The following is a 21798-nucleotide window of genomic DNA, read 5'->3' on the forward strand; positions in this document are numbered from 1 at the left end:
TTGTCTTATTACACAGGTTATAGCCTCCCTACAGTGTTGAGTGGAAGCAATGAGGGCAGACATCTTTTGCTTGTTCCTGAGTTCGGTGGAAAACATTTAATAGTTCACAGTGAATCATCATGTTTGCTGTAGGTGGTTATAGATATCTTTACCAGGTTAGGGATAAAAGTCTCTTTTTCAAGTCTGACATTTGATGATTATCTCTGATTGTATGGAAAAAGTAAAACCTAATCTGTAGGAGGGAGGAATAATGATGAAAACATGAGTAAGAATCAGAGAGGCAAGAGAGAGAAGGAGATGAAGTATGCTAAGAAAAGAATACAAGAGGAATTTCCTAAGTGCTTCCTATGTTTCGGGCACCCTGAGAGCTGAGGTAGGTTGTGATCAATAGGTCACATGGCTAATGAGGGCTGGAGGTTGGGTGAGAACCCAGGTCTTCCGGAACCAGGGCTTATTCTTTCTGCTGTACTCAGAGGGAGAGTAAATAAAGGAAGACCTGAAAGGAAGGGAGCAGCTATTGTAAAGTCCTTTTATGGATTTTAGGACCCCGTTCTTTCCTATGTCTCCCCATCTGTTTCTTTCTTCCTGTCTCTTTTTCAATCTCTGTTTCTAATTCAGTCATAATCTTAACCATGGACTCGAGCTCGTCTCATGATGCTCTCCACAGGGGGGAATGGTGGTAGGTGTCTTCTTTCTCCTTCTATCCAGATCATATGAGGCTTCTCTGCTGTGGGCCACCTCTTATTTTAATTCAGTTTTTACATAATGCCGGTTGACACGGTCAGTCAGATCACAATGGCTAGGGAATGAGATTAATGGGCATGGTCGGTGCCTCCTTGGTGTCTTGGTGTCCATGCTCTGCAAATAATGACCAGTCAACAGTCACTGGTCCACATGGAATAAGAGGGATGAGCAAGCTTCAGCCTGGAGTGAAGGGTGCACCCACCACTCCTCACCCTAGACAAGCCCAACGTTTTGTGGTGACAAGCCAAGCTTATCTGTGGCAACTAAGGCCTCTATCCTGGACCAGGCCTAGGTGTGTTTGCAAGCCTTGCTGCTGCCGTGCTGCCTGAGCTTTCCACAGCTGGCTCCGTTCTCCTGTCGGTTTTGCTTCCTCTTTTGCAAAGTCTATCCTGAGGCTATTGTTTGGTTTTCTAGTCCTGACTGAATTAGGATGGTTCCATTTAAGGTGAAAACAATATAAAACAACCACAAAAAAAGCGCCAAAGAAGAAACCGAATAAAGAAGTGTTTTTTAGTCTTTGAAAGATGAATGCAAATGTGTTTTTGCAGTGTTTTAATACATTCGAGATGCTTCCCTAACATTAGCCAATCTATCATAGCCTGCCCGGGAACCTGGTGTATTTATTATGTTGCAGGAAAGTTTTTTTGAGGAAGAGGCTGAAGGGTAGGGTGAGAAGGTGCCTGCCTGAAGGCCCATGAGTCATCAGATTCATTACTGAAGCATTAAACTACCTGCTGGTCCCTAGGACTGGCCCTTGGAGGGGTGGTTGAGGAAGCGAGGTGTGGTGGGAATGAGGTCATTATCTGACATTTTCCTGTTGTTCTGTACAGGCAGTAACCTTTATCCCACCCCAGGACTACAGCTCATGTCCTCTGAGTATGACCTTCTGGAGAAGTATGGATGAGTCAGCACTATCCAATCCCCATTCCTGGAGACAAAGCATTCAGTGTGTGTGTGTGTGTGTGTGTGTGTGTGTGCGTGCATATGTGTGCGCATGTGCATGTGCATGTTTAGCAAAGAGGACCATTGAAATTGCTTGCAGCTCTGAGATTTTCTAACTTTTTCTGTTGTATGCAACATTTTAAAGTAGGAGGGGTGCTGCGTGACCAGACATTTGTTTAAAGCAGTAGGCAGTCTTAGTTCCTAGTAACATTCTAGTAGTGATGTAATTGATGTCACTTGTAGACACATGTGCCTGGTCTTAGAAAAACATGAGGATGCCAAAATTAAATTCCTTAACTGGGCATTGATAGACCCCCTTGAGCATACTTTGAGAATCAACAAGGATGGGTCTCAACATTTCACATCTTCCTACGTTCTGACCTCAGGTGGCCTTCCGGATGGTGGTACATGACGGTGGCATGGTTAATAGTAATGGTACTTTAGTAATAGTGGATCCTGTTGAAGTGAGGTGACTCTGTTACGTGGGGTTGACTAGTTGGGTTGACTAGATCTGGTCCACACTAGTGACTTTCAGAGGCCAAGTTCAGACCTGCAGAAGCAGCTGTTAATGAGTTCATACGTGTAAAGTGCTTGGCTGTATCTGGCACATAGTAAGCCCTCCATCAGAGTTAGTGAACGTGAATGCTATTGCTGAAAAAGAGGTGATGATTAACAGCCATCGGGACCTGGTAAAAGTAGGGTAGAGTCAGTGCTTGGGGACAAGAGCACCATTTAGGATGAGAGAGAGTATTCAGTGCTGGAGAGTACAGGAGACTTAGTGCTTTACCTGCCTCTGACCCTTCTGTTGGGTTCAACCTAGTTGGGTCACGTGTGCTCTGGAGTTGTGCCTCCCACAGCCTCCTGAGGGCAGGGACCTTGTCTACCTCAGCAGTCTCTGGCCTGGAGCGTGTGCTCAAAAATACGTTGTTGAAAAAATGGGTAATGCGCTCAAAACGCTTCGACAGTGAGCTGTGGTATTTCCCTAAGTTTATATTCTCTGAACTAACAGCATCGTGCCCACAGTGAGGTCCTGCTCTGCTCTCCCGCCGAGGGCACAGCTGCACTGGGTACCCTCAGGTCTGGGGGCTCAAGACAAATCAGATTATCTTTCCCTGAGAGACCAAGCCAGGGAAGGACATTGGAACCCTACTGTAAAATAAACTATTAAAAAAGATAGGTTCGTTTAGCCTGGAGAAGAGAAACCTGGGGGTCCAGAGCTCTTAGTATTTGAAGAGCTTCTGGGAAGAAGAAGGCAAGAATTGTTCCTTATAGCCTTCTGGATAAAAATTTGATGGGAGATGAGAAATTGCAGAAGCTGTTTTTGTTGCGCTGTAAGGAGGGACTTTACCCTGGGGAGAAGTGGTTAGCAGAGTCTCAGGGGAGCTTTTTAGGTGGCTGTCCTGGGGTGTGCAGAGGACTTTGGAATCCACCTTCAGACTTCCTTCCAAAGTAGAAGTTAAATGGGATGAGAACAGGCTTCTCTTGCTTGTGGAGAAGTGAAAGCTGTTGAGGCAGTCAGGGTTGGTGAGAACCTTATCCATCTTGAACGATAAATGAAGGAACCCACCATTTCCTGAGCACTGTCTCTGTATCAGGAGCGTTGCTGGGTGCTTTCTTTACCAGACTTACTTGTCTTGGAACACGTTAAGGTGAGTAGTAGAGAAGGAAGCACTCAGGTGGAGTCAGTTGGCCAAGGCTCACATCCTTTCCAGTCATCTCCTGGGACCCTGTGCTGTCATGTTGATACTTTTTTAATACCACACCCACTTTTTCCTCATCTAAATAAATGATTTGCAGGTAGAACAGACCTGCTTCAAACTCTTCTGGAACTTTCTTCAGGGGCTTGGATGGGTTTTTGCCTTGTCAGCCAAGACTTTCCTCTTTCCTGCGGAGTCCTTGCCCAAGGCTCTCAATTGAAGTGTCCCATTTCTCCCCCTTCCCCTTGGTGGAGAGTTCCAGAAAGCTTTCTGTTGACCTTCCTTTAATTGCTAATAATTATTCAATTTTATGTAGCCCAGAGTGATAAATATTCATGAATAGCACAGTGCATCAGGATCCAACACTTTAAGCTATTGTGTTTTTTTAATTAAACTGAAACATGGAATTAAATGCAATAAAAGGGAAAAAAAAAGAGAGAGCATATGTACGTATCTATTTCAGTCCTGCTGTGGGACTGTGTGGGAGGCAGATCGGAAGCTTTGACCTGGATGTTGTGATGTTCTGTCTTAGAGTTTCTAAAGGAGACACGTAAAATATCTGGACCTGGCCAGGTTCATTCATTCATTCACACATTTTTTTCATTAATTCACTCAGCACATATTTACTACCATGAGCCCTCACAGTGCCTCTCAGTGGGCTACAAATAGACTAGAACAGGACCTAAGGAGCTCACGATTTAGTCCTGGAAGAGATAGGCACACAAATCAGCCATGCCGGAACTGCTTGGTGAGCATAGGTAAAGCACGAAATAGAGTGTTCCCAGAGGAGCAGAGGGTAACTTCCCCGGGCGGTTGATAAAGTGGCATGGGGTGGCGTAAGCCCCGTCAGGACTTATTAGTTGGTCCCGTGTACGATGCTTCTTTCTTCAGCCCACTGAGTCTCATCTCCCTTTCCCTAGAGAGTCTGTGGAGGCTGTGGACTCAGAAGTTGGACTGCTTGGGCTCATCTCAGCTCTGATGCTTACAGTGGGTGAACATGATCCAGTGCAATGTTAAACAGCCCTGAGCCTCAGTTTTCTTATCTGTGATATGGGGATTATCACAGAACCTACCTCACAGGGCTGTGGTAAGGGCTACACTAGCCGATGCGTGTGAGGTTTCCAGAATGGTGCCTGGCGCACAGAATGTGCTCAACTATAGACGTGCCAGCCACCATTGCTGTTTGCTCTGAGGCCTTAGTCCATGAATTCTTGTGGCTTCTCTCCTGCTGTGGACTTCTCGGTTCTCTAGAGACCTCTTGTGAGGTTTGGCTCCATGAGGAGGCAGGCAAACGGCAGGTGAGCTATTGTTGAGAGTTCCAGAATACTGCTGAGAGCTGGCCTCGGGAGCCAGCGAGAGGAAGGCAAAGGCAGGGCCTTAACAAATACCTTCCAGAAGGCCCCCTCAGAGATGGGGCGGGAGCCTGGGTTGGGCACCTTGGGGAGCAGAGAGCAGGAGGGACAGCGGGAGGGGAAAATAGCACACCTTCCCGTGAATGCCACCTTGGATCCCTGCGCTCTGTGGGGAGGAAGACGCACTCACATGTGGGTGTAACACCCACTCCGTGGGTCGTGTTTTCCTGCTTTAAAATGGGAAATGTGAGTTATTTATTTGTAGCACATGCATGGTGAGATGCTCATGAACCAGCCTGGGGATGTTCTCCAAGTAAACAAACCCACTTTCTGGAGAGGCGGTTTCTTTTTACAGCCCCAGAGATAAAGTAGCCCCAGAAAGCGCACCACTGTCGGTTTCTAGCACCTCGACGTCCCTTCCTGGCTCCGAGAGGCCCATCTCTGCCATCCTCCCCCACCCCCGCCTGCAGCGTCAGCCCTCCCACTGAGTACCACCCAGCTTGCCTTTTTGTGTCAGTTCATACTGTAGCTGTTTCAAGTCAGAGGGGGATGGGTTGCCAAGTGGAAGAGGTTGTGGCCATGAGGAAAAGGCCCTGGGGTCACTGTCTGATAGGATGACCCATTAGGGTTGATTTTGTTTCCGAGCCTTGGTTTAAACACGAGCTCTGTGTGGTTTTTAATACACCACCGGCCCTCTCTGAGCCTAGTTTCTTCATCCATAATGATAGGATTGATCAGAATGTAAAGGCAGAGTCCTTACTGTAACCATCCAGGCCTCATGATTGGCCCTTGTCACTATGCTCACCTTACCTCTTGCTTGCTCCCCTGGTTTACTCGGTCCAGCTGCACTGGCATCTCTGTTTCCCCATAGATCCCAAATGCTCCTGCCTCAGGACCTTTGCATGGACTCCTCTCTCTCTCTCTCTCTCTCTCTCTCTCTGAAATGCTCTGTCCCTACCTAGCTGCATGTTTCATTTTCTCACCTCCTTCTGAAAGGAGATGAGAATTTTTTTTTTTTTTTTACTGAAAATTGCCTTTGTGTGAGGCCTGCCTTTGGCCCCCAATTTACAATTGTGTATCTCTCCTCACATTCACCTTCTTTCCCTGCTTTCGTTTTCCTCAGGAACCCTCTTGCATATTATCCATTTTAGTACTGCCTGTTACTTATTGGCTGTCCCTCCCATGGGCATGCAGGCTCCACAAGGACAGAGCATTGGTCCATTTTGTTTCCACCTCCCACATGGTGCAGCCTGTGGTGGGGAGTGTGACAGAGATGGGGAAACTCAGCAAAGCAAGGTGGTGGAGACACTTTGTGATCGCAAGCTTTCTGGTTCTTTATCTCCTGAACTGTGAGAAGAGACGGCCTCCCGAGAAAGCAGTTTGTTTACTTGGAAAACAATCTGCATGCTGATTCTGCTCGGTGCCTAATAGATACTTGCTGAAGGAAAGAATACAAGGCCAAGCCTGGGGCCGCATGGCCTGGACTGCTCCTCTTATCAGCTCTGTGAACCTGAGCCAGCTCCTTAGACTCAGTGACTTTAGTTTCCTTCTTTTTCAAAAGGGGGTAAATGTGTAACTACCTTGTGGGGTTGTTGGGAGCTGTCCACGCAAGGCTGAAGAAAGCCTGTATCTTGGAGGTGCTCAGCAGGTTAGCTTTTATTTTTAAAAGTGCTTTTAGTTCTCATACTCTACTTACGGACAGAGGGTTAAGGATCTTGGGTTGAGCCCTCAAGAAATGACTCCCATAGGCACTAATATGGTTCGTGCATCCTGCCTCTGATGCTGCCTGAGAGGAGGGTGGGGGCTGCTGGACAGATTGTAGGGGGTGCAACTTCATCCAGTGCTTTCATGTTGCTAAAGTCTTAGGAGACTGGACAGCGAGGCAGAGGAGAATTCTAAATTGACCCCTGGTTAGGAAATTCAGATGCCCTGGGTTCAGTACCCGGAGGGAGGTTGGGATGAAGGGACCTGGCTCTGGGCTCTGAAGCAAGCTGGGTGCCAATCTTGAGGGTGGATGCAGGCAGCTTCTGGTCTTCTCTCCTCTCCAGATCTTGCTTAGTCTTGGCCCAGGATCTTACCTATTCAGATCCTCCCTGGCATCACCACCAGCCTGGGGGTCACTGGCTTTTAGCCAGTATTCTAGGGAATCTGCTTACCCAGGACATCTAAGCATGCTTCAGCTCAGGTCCTTACAGAGCTCAGAGGAAGACCCCGAAGGTCCCAGTGGTAGGGACAGTAACTCTCACCCTGCCCACCACATTCCCCGCAGTAGACTAGTCAAATCAAGGTGACCTTGGAGCTGAGTCTTGAAGGGTTCAGAAAGCTGAGGAAGTCTTGGAAAGAGAAAGCCTTTCTTGTTTGGGCATAGTCATCAAATAGGAAGCGTAAGTTTGGGCTTCTGTTTGCCCCTTGGTCTTAGAGACAGCATGTACTTCTAAGGGCGAGAGTGCCTGAGAGTCTCCGTGCCTTTCCTTCAGAAATAACAGATGCTTAGAAGGGAGCCCCAATTGTCTGACCCCTGCTGGCCCTCCCACTTGCTTGTTTATGGAGAAATAGAAGAGAAGAGGCCAGCCAAGACCTACCTGGTGCTTCAGGGAAGCTTCCAGGATGATTTTGCTCCCAACATGAAGAAGCCCTGAGGACAGGATGCCTGAAAATGGGAGAGAAAGGTATTTTTATTCTTTTGCCTTGGTGCTGTTGTGATGGCTCCTTTTATTTATGCTGTGGGTAACTTTTGGTGCCAGCTGATGTTTACTGCCTGACTCTTATCCCAGCCAAACCATCCAAGCTGGGAAGAGATGGGGAAGCCAGTTATATAAGACTGGTAATTCTGGGGTGGATTAGCCCTGGGATTCATAGGGTCTGGCTCAGCACCCGGCAAGGCCTGGGATGGGCCTACCTCAGTCAGCTTGGCTGCCATAAGAGATAGTGTAGGCTGGGAGTCCTGGCCCCCGTGCATTGGCACAGACCGCCGTGTGGCAGAGTGGCACAGTGGTCCCTCACTAGACTTTAGAGCTGGTCAGCCCCGCTCGATGCTAGCTGCTTGTGGGACCTCTGGACAGCCTTGGACTCACTCTGCTGCTCGGGCAGCTCATCTGTAAAATGGGGATGATGGTAATGATGCTTATCGTAGGAGGTTTTTGTGGAGATTCAGTGGGCCATTCCACGAACATACACAGCACCAGGCATTTGTTTAGAGAGTAACTCAGGAAATGTTGGTGTTGATGAGTAGAGAGGTGGGCAGTGAATGGATAGTGGTCGTGCCGTGAGAGGCCAGCTCTGGAGGAGGACCACACTGAGTGTTGCAGGAAAGCAGAGGCAGCACACAGCCTGTGTCTGTGAGGCAGAGAGAAAGGGAGCCACAACTCGAGTCCAAGCATGGGCGTACTGGTCATCCCTGGTGTCGCCTTTGACAACAAGTCTGCTGCTCCCTGGCCCCAAAGGAATCCTTTTAGTGGCAGAGGCTGTGAGGGCCATCCACCAGTGCCTTTCTTGAGTGAGATCACAGGGCCGTGGGCCTTTAATGCACCCTCCCTGCCCAGCCAGGATGGGGAGGCAGCAGCTGCAAGGGTCACCTGCACCTGGCATCCTGCACATCCAGACCCAGGGGACATTCTTCCTTCTGTTTGACCTGCATGTTCTGAGCCCCTGGGCCCAACACTGTTCCCCCAGTTTATTGGAATTCCTTACCTGCTGACTCCATCCCTGGCCCACCCTCCCCACCTCTGCGCCCTCACAAAACTTATAAATGCCTAGAAAGAAGATATGACTACATGCAAGGTTGTTTTTTTTTTTTTTTTTTTTAATAGGGGGCACATTGACTTTTTGGGCAGAGAAATTCTTTCTGGTGCTGACTGTCATGAGCACTGAAGGACTTAGCACCCCTGCTCCCAGCCGGCATCACTGGCATTGTCCCCACCCTCTTCCAGATGTCCTCGGGGGCTGGCACCTGCCCCATTGAGACCTGCGAGAGCTGAGGTGGCATGGATGTTTGCTTCTCCTCTTGTGGGTTTCTTTGCTGACTCTGCTTTCTCTTTAGGGTTGGCTGACCCCCCTCCTGACACTTTACTCCTCATTGCCTGGTGGCGGTGAGGTCCTACAGCGCTGGTGGGGGTGGGTAGGCAGTCCTGGGGAGAAGCACAGCTGTGGCAGCGGAGTGAATGCAGACGGAATGAAAGTGGGCAAGCACAGGTGGCCTGTGGCACGGGGTGTCCCTGGAGGGGCGTCTGGCTCTGATTCTCTTGCAGACCCTGCTTGTCAGCTTGTCTGTGGTAAGAGGAGGTCAGGGAGGAGGGCACTGTGTCTCTGGAAGTGAAGCTCTGAGCAGGGGTCTGGCATTCCCGGAGGCAACAGGGACTCTGTAGGAGTGCTCTCCAGGTCTCAGTTTTGTGGGGGAAGGCATCTCCCGGGAAGGGGCGACAGGACCAGCGGTGACCAGCTTGGGGCTGGGGTGGGGAGGCACAGGAACTGCCAATTGCCGCAGACTCAGGCTGCAGAAACATCTGCCTTACTCACCCCTGCAGCCAGCATTCTGGGCAGATAAAGTGATGAATAACTGATCGTCGTGAGCTCTAGAACACCCACACTCAGTAAACTACAGAGATGAAAATCTGGGGTCTCCATGGGGCTGGCTCTACTCTGGTATAACAAGCCTGAAAGGTTCAGGAACCTTGGGAGGGAGCCCGATGAATTCAGAATGCCACACCACTCTTCCTTTGACCTGTTTTCCTGCCTCCCTTTCACCCTCCCTACCATTTCCTAGGTATTCTGTTCCCATCCCTCTTCCTTTCTCCTTGTGTTTAGAACCTTTTGCGTACCTGATGGAAAGGACCCAGGCTCCTGGGATGAGCCCCATGTACTCGGCGGTCTCTCTCAGAACCACAAATCCATCCCTCTCTCAGGCTCTTCATTCATCTATCCACCCACCCACCCACCCTTCTGTCCGTCCATCCATCCATCCACCCACCCCCCCCAACCCTGCTTAACATCCTCCCTCCATCAAGATGGCCTGTCTTTCCCAGCTGGATAGTAAGCTCCATCAATCAGAGCATGTAACTGATACTTAAAAATCACCCAACCTGTCTGGCCTGGGGAATGCCACACCACTCTTCCTTCTGACCTGTTTTCCTGCCTGGCTTTCGCCCTCCCTACCATTTCCTAGCTATTCTGTTCCCATCCCTCTTCCTTTCTGGGGAAGTGCTGTTTGAGACACTTAGGAGCCCTCTGGGTCTCTTCCCCTTTCCTGCTGCCTCCAGGTAAGGAGTGGGGCTGAGTGAGTGGAAAAGCCCTTTCTTGATACAAAATGTCACTAGCGACTGAGCTTTTTTTAATGGTGAATATCCTCTATTATGAGACAGCCCCACGTTCAGATGTCTGGGAGAGGTCACACCGAACACAAATACACATTAAGGTGTAAATGACTGATGTGAAGTTGTCCTTCGAGTGTGAGGGTGCGCTCAGAGCAGGGGCTGGGAGAGCATGAGGTGTGGCTGGAACCACGCAGGAGTAAGTACAGGGGTGTGGCTGGAAGGGTACCACGCAGGAGTAAGGTACAGGGGTGTGGCTGGAAGGGTCCCACACAGGAATAAGTACAGGGGTGTGGCTGGAAGGGTACCACACAGGAATAAGTACAGGGGTGTGGCTGGAAGGGTACCACGCAGGAGTAAGTACAGGAGGAGAAGCCCTTCAGGACTCTCCTGGGCCAGTGGTTTCAAACTGAAAGTAGTAATTTCAGCGTATCAAAGCTTTGGCTCACTGGTAGCTCTTGAATCCACTGTGCGTCTGGAGAGAGTGGTGGGGAGCTTAGCGCTAGAGGTCATAGCTTTGGAGCCTGTCTGTCCTGGTTCCAATCTTGGTTCCCACGTCCTAGCTGTGTGCCCTCAGATAAGTTCTAAGCCTGAGGTTCTTCGTCTGTACCATGGAGATAGTAATAATACTGTTCTCATAGGGTCGTCCTGAGGGTCTGATGAAATAAGGCGTGCACTTCGCTTTGCAGAGTGCCTGGCACATGGTTCAAAACATGAGTCACCGTCATCATCGTCACCGTCATCATCGCCACCCTCATCATCACCCTCATCCATAGCTTTGGGAGAGGAATCTGCGTACCTGAACCATCAGCCACAGCAGTGCCAGGTTTAGCAAATAAAAATATAAGCACATTTCCTCATTATTTATCTGAAATCCACATTCCACTGAATGTCCTGTATTTTATCTGGGAAGCCTCATCAATCAAGCCTCTCAGAAGCCAGGTCTGGATCTCCTCCCCCAGCTTGATCCTAACTAGGATGGCCAAGAGGGGTCCGGGAGGAGGCGGGGGATGGGGAGGAGGCGGGGGCAGGAGGGGTGGCCGGGGTGAGGGGCTGTGTGCGTGCGGGGGACTCAGCAGAGCTGCGTGCTCCGTGGATGCGGAGGGCGTTGTGAATCAGAGCGCGTAGACGCCAGCACCTGCCAGCAGGCCGTGGGCACGGAGACTAGCAGCCCGTGGGGAGGTGCTCCACGCCGGTTCCCAGTGGCAGCGGCACAGCAGTGGGGACCGCTTCTGTTTTCTTCTTGAGAGAAGCAGCCAGCGGAGCTCTGAGTTTTCTCACCCTGGTGGGTGTGTAGGGCACCTCCCTCCAGTTTTCTCCTGTTCCTGCTCATTTCCTTCTTCTCTGTCCTCCTGTCCTCCCCCCCCCCCCCCCCGGCCCCTCCTCATCTCTTCCTCTCTACCTGCCTCCCCCTCCCCCCCCCCCCCCCAGCCTTTTTGAGAGAGCTGGTGTGGGAGGGATTCTGACGCATTCCTGGTTACCTGCTGTTCCAAGCCCACAGGCTTCTGCCCCTCCACGTGCTGACTCCCAGACCGTCCCTTGGCAGCATGGCCCAAGCCCCCAGCAGCAAGGGAACATCCGAGGGCAGGTTCTATGTGACCTGGGGGAGATGAGCCACTTCCACGCCCCTCCAGGTGCGCAAGCCTGCCGGGGAAGCGAGGATGTGATGTTGCATAGGTCCCATCGTTTTTAGTACAGCTGGGGGTGTCCTTTCATCGGGTTAACATTCTGTTGTTCCATCTATTTTGGGGGCTCTAAACTCTGGCCCCCATTCATTTTGCCTTGGTGTAAAAGACCCTTCATGTCTCGTCCACTTAATTTTTCACCTTTTTTTTGGTCTACTTAATTTTTTCTTGCTGTTTCTCCCATCACTCCTCCTCCCACATGAAGTCCCAGGTAAATGGAAGCGCTTTTCATTCTGAGAAAGCTCTGTGCCCCTCATACTTTCAGGCCTTTGTGCATTGTGTTTCTTCTGTCTTTGCAAGATCTACTCATCCTTCAAAATTCAGCTCAGATACCTCCTCTTCTGAGAAGCCCTCTTGACCAGCCCCTGGCAGGCTTGACCTTCAGGGCTCTTTCTCCTATAGTCAGCTTTGTCTGTAGTGCCAATGAAGCCCTTGTTGAAATTGCCTTGTGAAATTGTGATTGTTTGTTTGTATATCTGCCTCTTTATCCCCGTTGGAAGTTCCTCGAATCATGTCTTTTAATTATCCCTGCCGCAGGGCCTTTGCATGTGCTATTGGATTTTCATGGAACACCGTCATCCTGTCACTGTTCACGAAATGGGCCCCGTATCAACCCTCAGATCTCAGCTTAGATGTCACCTTGTCTGCCCTGCCTGACTCACCTTACCCCTAGATGATTATTTATTACAATACCCTGTTTTCTCTTACAATAGTTTATTCGTACCTGAAATTTATTTCTGTTTTGTCAGTCTTCAGCACTGGAGGATGGCACCAATGAAGGCAAGCCCCTCTTGGCTCGTTCACCATCATGTCCCCATGTCTTGGCCCAGAGCCATTTGTGGATAAGCTGGAGAAAGGCATTTGTGGAGAGAGGCATGTGCAGCAGAAACACTGAAGGCCAGGAGAAAAGGAATTCCAGATCAGGATTCCCTAGAGGTGGTTAACAGAGAAGGGATGTGGGGCTGATTTCTCTGTAACTGTACCTTCCCATCTTGTCTGATCGGAGCACATACCTCCAGTGTGTACCATTATCATTTCTTTCCCTTTGTACATTTTAGTTTTAATACATGTTTCCTTGGAATTCTTCCATTTGGTTACTGTCTAACCAACAGGAACGTCCTTGTTCTGCAACTATGTAAGGTGTTTGATGAACAGTGGCTAGAGTGCCTGGGTCAGCTCTGGGATTTGCACACCAAAGGTCTGGAGTGGCCTTTGTCCCTTGCCTGCAGGTGGGAGTTTCCCTTATGAATGTGGGAGCACTCAAAAAGGCCCATTCTTGGTGGTGACGCCTTTCTCTGGACCCTGGAACCCCTCCAGGTAAGGATGTGGACTTGAGGATCCGAACATTGACTCTGAAGTCTAGTCCCTGGAGCCCCTGCTAAGAGGGTAGGCCAGCCACCCGGGGAAGGGCCCTGAGAGATTATCCGCTCAGAGCCCCATGCCTTCTTACAGGGGGAAACCATGGCTCACAGAGAAGAAATACTTTGCCCAGAGTCACAGGGTTAAAGCAGGACCAGAACCCAGGTTTTGTTTCACCTCCTCTGGGCGCCTCACCCTCATCTAGCGAGACCCTCATGTGATGCAGGATGTTAGTTCAGAAGTGCACACTTCAGTACCGCAGGACGCTTTATGTTTATTTTCATTGTACAAAACTAAACCTTTTCTTCTTCCACATTCCTCCTCTCCCTCCTCTTCAGCAGCATGAGAACACTGAGCAGATGAAGGCAAAGTCTTGGGTTCGAGCGTAGTGGGTAGGCAACAGGTGTTTCCTAGTGATCCACGATCCAAACGAGTACCGTGGATCCCTGGCTGCTCCTCTTGGGACCAGACAGACTGTACGGAGGGCCCCCCTCTGTCAGCAACCATCTGATGGTTTCCTTATGGAAGAGAGCAGCTACGTGTGCTCAGAGCACTTTGGTTTTCAGGTACAGATTACAAAAGGCTGTTTCTATGTAGTTAACCTTTTGAGGGGTCTGCTAGAAAACTCTTCTGCAGGCTGTTTTGGTTCAGGTGTGTGATTGCAGCTGGCTCTGACCACTGCATCGTTCCAGGACACTGTCCAGGGGACCGGCCTGGCCAGAAGCCTGTGGGCAGCTAGCCTGCAGGGCTGTTGCCCTCCTGACATGCAGTGAGGGATGGGGAAGGAAGGATTCCATGGCAACAAGGCTGGAGAGCCCTAGCGCCATGGTGTCATAGCAACCAAATAGAGGAATTCTATCCACATAGTGACAGGGGGACCCCTGGACCTATCAGACTCAGCTGGCCCACTGCATTAGCAACCAGGCTGTGGCCTCCTATGATGAGAGTTGGGTGGGAGGAGGGTGCGAAGGTTGGAAGAAGTTGTTTTGTGTGTGGGTTTAGAAAACTAAAAAAAAAAAAAAATTATTGGGAGAAACAAATAAAGAAGGCTCTGTGGGATAAGTACCAATAAAAGAGAAAGGAATCAGGCCTGGCTTTGTATTGCATACCCTAGGAAATGTGTGTTGGTTCATCTCTCTCCTCGCTTGGGGCATTGAGTTTTCCCCGTTTCATGCCTGGTCTGGAACATTTTACCTTGGAGACAACACTCATTGCTGGTTTTCCTCCTCTCTCTCCTAACATTGTTCTCTGTTCCTTTTGCTTACTCAAGACATGGGAGGAGGTGTTACAGTAGCAGTCATTGGCCGTTCTGTCCCTCACCGTATATGTCCGCGCTGTATGGCTTGTGATGTTTCAATGTGTGTCTGTTTTGGCTAACTAAATGGACTGTGGTACTTGACCCCTTACCCCATTGTCTGGTTTTTACTGGGCAGCGTGGACACATGCAGATATTTGTGAGTTGACCAGGACCCGGTTTGGGGTCAGGTGATTGGGTACAGGCTTTAATGTAAAAGGTATCTTTTAGGGGCGCCTGGGTGGCTCAGTCGGTTAAGTGTCCGACTTTGGCTCAGGTCATGATCTCGCGGTTTGTGAGTTCGAGCCCCGCGTCGGGCTCTGTGCTAACTGCTTGGCGCCTGGAGCCTGCTTCGGATTCTGTGTCTCCCTGTCTGTCTGCCCCTTCCCTGCTTGTGCTCTGTCTCTCTCTGTCTCTCAATAATAAAATAAACATTAAAAAAAATTGAAAGGTGTCTTTTAGCAGCCTTGCAGTCTTTCTGAGATGGGACCGTCTCAGCATGGATCTGAGCCTTCATTCTTCTTTCTCATCAGTTGTGGAAGGGTAGGGAGAATGGAAGATATGGGAAGCCCTGGGGAGAAAAAACAGAGGGAAGCATGGACTACAGCAGGGAGGTCTGTGCCTATATCAGCAGAGAAAAGAAATGTGGTCTTTGACTTTCCAGCCATAAGTTTGGATTATAGGCACCTCAGTGGTCAAGATGCAAAGTGTCTTTGAGGCCTTTGGGCATGATGGATCCGGTTTTCTGTGTATACACAGTGAGATCCTGTAAAGTTAGGCCATGGCTTACATTTCTCTATCCCCCATGCCATCTGCACAGGGATGGGCCCCCGTATTTGGATGCCTTGTATTTGTTGAATGATACTGTTCTTGTCCTTGTCAAGCTTACACTCTACCTAAGAAAATGGAGCATCTCTCCATGGATTACTTACTCCCAGGGACATTAATAGACTACACGTTTTCCAGTGTAAAATAAGGATTTGCTGGCTACTGCATGAATGAATGTTTGGAACATATGGGGGCAGGCATTAGAGATTTGGAGATTGGGGAAGTTAAGAAAAAAGAGATCGTGAAAACCAACCCTGGTGCTCTAGGCTGTGAAGAAAAGTATGCCTGTATCCTAGGGGACCTCAAACTTCAGTTGGGTCAGATTCATCTAGAAATCTGTTTAAATATGCAGCTTCTAGGGCCCTGCTTCAAAGATTCTGGCTTAGGAGTCCTGGGAATCTGCATTTTAAACGAGCTACCTAGGTGACTCTGCTGGAGGTCAGCTGGGGACCACACACTTAGAAACACTTAGAAACAAGGGCACTCCTCATACAGCAAAGCCTCTGTGAGCCACATGAGCTTCAAGACTTGCTCTTCTTAGGGGATTCACAGATAGGTTTAATAACAGAAAGATAGCATCTGTGGGACTGGCAGATCTGGGAGCCTTGCCTTCTCTGGTAGAGGAGAAAGCACCAATGTCGTCTTTATGTTTAATTGGTGAAGCCAGGAGGTAACGGCAGGTGGCTGAGCTCCAGTATGTGGATTGGGAAGCCCTCGCTGGGTGTGTGAGCCTCACAGGCGGGGAGGGTGAGCTCCTGTCGTTTCACGGGGGCCACACTGTGGGAGCTGTGAAATGCAGGACAGGATAGGGAATTTCGGGGGAGGATTTGCTGTTTTAGGGGTTGTCTCTAAATAGGGAAGGAAAACCATTTATAAGTCAACCTACTTCACAGAAGGTTCAGAAAAACCCAACCCATCTACCACACTTTCATTCATTCTGACTTTTCCTGCTGCAGTTGGGTTATTGGGAGGGTGCTGACGATTATATTAACCACCCTGATAGTAATAATCAAGAGCTTACACTTACTAAATGCTTTCTGTACATGCACAGTGGTAAGCACTTAATGTTCATCATCTCATTTAATCTTCACATTGACCCTGGGAGGTCTGTGCTTTTTCACTTCCCACTTAACACTGGAGGAAACTGAGGCTTCCAGAATAGAGATTTACAGCTGGTGATGGATGGATCTGAGGTTTGATTACAGTCCCTTTGTTGGAAGCATTATGCATGGAGACTGTTTGATTCAGCTTCCTTCTCTCCTCTCTTATTATCTTCTCCCATGTGCCAAAATGTTCCTTCTCCTCCATCCAGTTTATCCTGTATAGTTTCTAGTCTTACTATGGAACATGGATAGTAGAAATGGAGTGGAATAAATGGATCTTTTAAGCATGCATGTGAAGCAAAGCCTTTCAGTAAACACACAGTGCAAATAGGATGAGCACAGGGTTCTGTGTAAGGTCCTTCATGGCAGAGGTGATCACAGAATAACGGGGCCTTGATTATCCATGTGGTTGTTAGCAAAGCCCTTCTTCTGTGTTTGTGACAGATCTCTTTGGCTTGATAGATTCCTTCTAGCGTCAGATTCAAGACTCCCCTCACCCCTTTTGTCTTGGTGGGCGGATGGATATGCTTATCAGCATAAAGGTCCAAATTGCAAGTGTGAGATCCAGTACCAAAAGCTACCCTTCTCTGAGTCAGGTGCCCTAAGTGGGTACTTGGTTTGGGGTGCAGCATGGCATTAGGGGAAGACTTTTGGAAGTAGATATTCAAATCCTGCCTCTCTGTTTACCTTGGGCTAATTTCCTTGTTCACCATGGTTATTACTAGTGAATGCGGTGGATGCAGGATGAGCCTTTCTTTTCCCCAGCTGCCGTGAGCACCGGCTGCTGAGTCTTTCCCCAGGAATCACCCTCAGCATAAGACAGCTGCCTCACCCAAGGTCACACCTATTCCCTGGGGGTAGCCTGTGTCCACATCAAAGGTATAATGGCTTGGCATCTTGACCTGAGGCCGGACAATTCCAGAACTCCTGTGGATGGGTAGAGGCCTCTGTTGTGGCTGCATCATCCCTCTGTCTTCCCAGAGGGGGAGACTTCATGTCCTTCTGCCCAGGCCCCAGGCTTCACTTCTCCTTGGCCACTTGTCTTGAGCCTCTCCCCTGAAAACACCCTCCCATATGCAAATCTCTGTTTCAGAGTTCTGGGTACCCAACCTAAGACACTTCTGTTTTGGGATCATTAAATGAGATCACTGATTCAAGTGCCTAGTGTAGTGCTTGAAAAGCAGTAGGACCTCTGTAAATGTCCCTTTCATGTTGTTAGCTTTAACATTTCATAAAATTTATAGCTATGAAATTTGAAGCCACTTTTCTGTATTTTGGAAAAATACTGAATATGCAGTCATGATCAGGGCTCAATAAATTTCAGTGAAAGTAGGAATTCTTTGGAGCTATGAAGGAAGCTTTCCTATTGATTCATGTCAAACTTCATTGTAAGAAATGTTTGGGACATTTGGATCAGCTCTGTGTAATGGAATATTATTGGGGTAATTTTTAAAAAACATTTTACTAGAAACCATATGTTCTCTGAAGGATCTTCCCAAAGATATCTTTGCTTTTAGGAAGATCTTAACCAAACTCAATCTTTTAGTGGGGAATTAATGAGGAAAGGAAGTGCTATAAATCCAGTAGGGGAAGTGGGAATGTGTTATCATCTGCATCTGCTCTTTCAATCCTCCAAATGTGCGTGTCTACGTGTGTATCTCTAAGAGAGTATTTGTGGTTTCTTATTTGCTGGAACATTAGGGAACTTAGCTGATGGTCATCAGTGGGAGTGGTTAGGATATTGGAGGCTCCATTGAGAGAAGAAGTTATAGTATATCGTTTTGACATAACCTTTTGTAGGTGATCATAACAGAAGTAGAAATAAATGGAAAGAAATTCATGCATTACTGGAATGCATAATGCCTCTCAACACAAATTTGGTGTCCTAGAAGTAACCACTATCATAAGTTTAGCATATGTATTCCTCAGATTTTCTCTCTATGTATGATTATATTCATATAGATTAATGATATATGTGTGTGCATATTTATGTGCATATATGTATGTGTGTATATATATTTTTTAATGAGGTCCCATCATAAACTCTACTGTGTAACTTTTTTCCACATACTCTAATTGGACATCTTTCCAGATCTGTATATGTAAATCTCCTTCATTCTTTTTGATGTCTGTGCACAATACTCCATTGAGTGGCTGCACCCAAATTTATTTAAGACTTCCATTGGTGGGGATCAAAGTTGTTTCCATATTTTCAATATAGTGAACCAAGCTGCAGTGAAAGATCCTTGTTCCTACATCCATTATACCATTTAAATAAATGACCCTCAGCTCACAGAGGGCTGGATGCACAATAGGCACCGAATCAATAATTGTTGAATTGATTTCAAGGCTCGGTGCAGCTTGAGGAGAGATTAAAAGGCCTAGCTGTGCTTAGTACGCAACCAGGCACTGAGTTTTCAGGAGACATTGACCATCAGGGATAGATTTGGACAAGAAAGAGTCTGGTGCACTGAAGTCTTTCTTGGTGAAAGTTTGTTTTGGTCTGATTGTCCAGGCCCTGGTCCTGCTAGACATTCGCTTTGATGTCACAAAGAACCTTTCCTGTATGGTGGGCTTTGCCTGTACCATGGCATTAGGATATCTGGTGTTTTCTTCCTTTACAGTTTGAGGGTATGGGCTTTGATCCGAGCACATACGCTGACGATCACACGGCTGTCACCCGAGCCAGTTTAAATGTTCACAGGTGTTCCAGGCTTTACAGATGAGAGGGCTGTTCAAAGGGAACAGGTGCATCACGCGAGTGCTGAGCCTCCAACATGTAAATACTCTTTGAAAATGATCCCCTATGAATAGTTAATTTTAAAATGCATCCAGAACACACTCTGTGACATAATAGTTGATCTATAACCCCATTAATGCATCTAAGTGAAGGGTCTAGGTTTAGTGATGCCATTTAGCATATTCATAGTCCTGTCTGGGGTTTAATTATGTCAGCCAGGAGCCCACGCAAGCCCAGTGCACCTGATGCTGCCTGCCCCCATTGTGCTTTAGCACAGGGCAACTTTTTAAGGTGTTTTGTGCTGTATTAACCTCAAGTTCAGCAAAGGAGGTTTTCATGAAGGCCACTAATTGGAGCATCTCTCCAGGAAATCATGGGCCATGCCAGTCCACTATGCAACACTATCATTTTGTCAGAACCCTCCCTCATTTCCTTTGCACGACATTCTTGTGGATCAGGACAGATGCGGGACCCGAGAGTCAGAGTTTACTGGCTTATGCAAGGTCCCATTGGATCAGTGATAGGAAACCTAGGACCAAGTTTTCTGTTTTGAAGTCCTTGGACCCCTGCAAATAACAACCACTGGACATATCTAAGTTGTGTACATAGACCGTGTACATTGAAACACACTACTTGGAGCCCAAAATGAATTCCATGTGTTCAGATTCCTTGGTGAGAATTTCTAGGGTTTTAATTCGCTTTTGGTATTCAACGGCCCTCTTACTGCCACTCTCATGGTTCAGTCTATTGCTGACTGTTCTCTTTAGCACAGGTGCATACACACGTGTATCAGCTCTCACAAATTAAATAGAAAGTCATTTAGGAGGAAAGAGGAGCGATTTCATTCTAAGGAGACTTAATTAGACCCCTTACCAAACAAATGGCTGTTGAATGCTCACCCTGCGTGACTCTGGCCTGGACACAGGGAAGGAAACCCAGCTGTGCAAAGAAGTGTTCCTATACTGAGGAGCTTGCGATCCAGTTGAGGAGATGAGAAGATGATTAAGTGACACAGGGAAGCATGTGACCAGTTGCCCATCATGAGCCATGGAGTTCTCTCCTTCCCCAGGATTTTGGAGGACGTGGGGTCCCTGTGGGGTGGAGGAGTCAGGGAAGCAGCATGGGTCCCTTTAGTCTCCCAACAGAAAGGTCTTAGAGGCTACGTAACACTTAGATGAAGGGAATGGGATAACACTTAGATGAAAGGAATGGAGAAAGGAAGTGCATTCTAGGACCCTACTAGCTCCATGAATTTGAGGCTCAGTGAGGAAATGTCAGATACTCATAAGCAGAGGTGATGCCTCGCGTGGCTTTGGATCATGTTTGTTAGCTTCCAAGGCAACTTACAGAGTGCCTAAATCACTGATTTCTAGGACTTTTTTGGACAGAAAAGGCCCAAGGGTATATATGTAAAAGAATGAAGGCCTGGGCCACCAAAATATTTTGCAGCTGATTACTCTGGGCTTTGGCTTTGGTGTCCCTGATTACTGGGTCATCACTCCTATGTCCCCACTTTATCATTACCATCCTTGGATGTGTGGGCAGAGCTCAGGAAGGGACATCATGCTTGTGTAGGGAAGACTAGTCCTCAGGGCTCCTCCTCAAGACTATAAAACTAATCGTACATATGGATCCCTGTTCTACCAAGTATATGCCATGTAGCAAACAGGTACGAACTCTAGAGGAGAGAGTTAGCCCTAGGCTAGGATGCCTAGTTTTGTTTCAAGTAAGAGGTGGGAATTAGGCCCCTGGAGACAGGCTGGGATTGGATGGCTGGATATATGAATGGGATATGGGTGGGAAGACCATTCTGGGCCAAGAGAACCACCTGAACAAATCCTGGGGCAGCAATGTGATGGTCTTTCTGGGAAAGAGCGAGCCAGTGTTTCTGGATGGTAGGGTACTTGTGGGATCTTAGGAGGAGGAGAAAGTCACTGTAATATGGGAGTCTTTAATATCATTTTAAAAGATTTAAGAATTTGGGTACAAAGTATTAAAAGTTATAATCAGGAAAAATAGATAAAAAGATAACCAGGAAACTCTTGCTTGGCAAAACATAATAGGAGCTAACAGATTTTTAAAATATGCCAGATTTTAAAAGATGGATGATTTACAGTTACTCATTAGGATAATTGCATCTGGATGCAATGTGAGCTTTATTCTAGAAATAATATATTCCAAGATTCTTAGAAATTATTTTCTCACCCAATGCTAAATAAAAATGTAATAAATAACCATTCAAGAGGCTGTTGATATATTGCAAACGTAACATGTCACGGAACAGAACGGAGTCAGAGCACTGCCTAAGGCCATGCTTCAGATGAGTGAGTGCTTGGACAGGTGCTGAGCTGTGATTTTAGGGGTGGGATGGGTTGCCATGAGCCTCCCACATTCTGTCACTTGACCACTCCGTGAAGCTAAACGAGATGGCTTGAGATGTGCATTCACTGTACTGGTAAGGAAGCTTTGGGTGGCAAGTGACAGAAGCTAAACTCAAACTGGTTTAAGCCCAAATGTTTAACCAAACTAAAAAATTAACCAAAACTCAACTAAGATGTCTGGAGTGGATGTAGCTTCAGTTGTGGCAGGACCTAGAGGCTCAGTGTGGTTAAGAGTCTGTCTTTTTCTGTCCTGCTTCCAACTCTACTTTCCTCCTGGTCAGCTTCCTTTTCAAGCAGGCACTCTCCATGTGGTGGGTAAGATGGCCATTCAGAGCTTGCACTGATGACAAGAGAGTCAGTCTCTCTT

The 21798-nt window shown here is 47.9% G+C and overlaps 2 protein-coding genes across 9 annotated transcripts in view; one reads left to right on the plus strand and one right to left on the minus strand.

Annotated features, from left to right (window-relative positions):
* SORCS3 (sortilin related VPS10 domain containing receptor 3) overlaps positions 1-21798 on the plus strand; it is a 589476-nt gene that overhangs the window by 29297 nt on the left and 538381 nt on the right. The gene's annotated exons all lie outside the window — the stretch shown is intronic.
* LOC122231828 lies at positions 7216-13840 on the minus strand. 3 transcript variants are annotated; one of them, XM_042960451.1, is made up of 4 exons: positions 13385-13840; positions 12451-12656; positions 11523-11685; positions 7216-7385 (listed from the first exon to the last, which is right to left on the minus strand). In XM_042960451.1, the coding sequence occupies exons 1-4, from the start codon at positions 13427-13429 to the stop codon at positions 7326-7328; spliced, it is 474 nt and encodes a 157-aa protein (XP_042816385.1). In that variant the 5' UTR covers positions 13430-13840; the 3' UTR covers positions 7216-7325. The 3 variants fall into 3 exon arrangements, with proteins under 3 accessions (XP_042816385.1, XP_042816383.1, XP_042816384.1); XM_042960449.1 differs by lacking the exon at positions 7216-7385 and adding an exon at positions 8574-8862; XM_042960450.1 differs by lacking the exon at positions 7216-7385 and adding an exon at positions 8574-8862 and having other exon boundaries at positions 13281-13840.

The sequence above is a fragment of the Panthera tigris genome, chromosome D2 (assembly GCF_018350195.1).
Source record: "Panthera tigris isolate Pti1 chromosome D2, P.tigris_Pti1_mat1.1, whole genome shotgun sequence".
Classification (NCBI taxonomy): domain Eukaryota; kingdom Metazoa; phylum Chordata; class Mammalia; order Carnivora; family Felidae; genus Panthera; species Panthera tigris.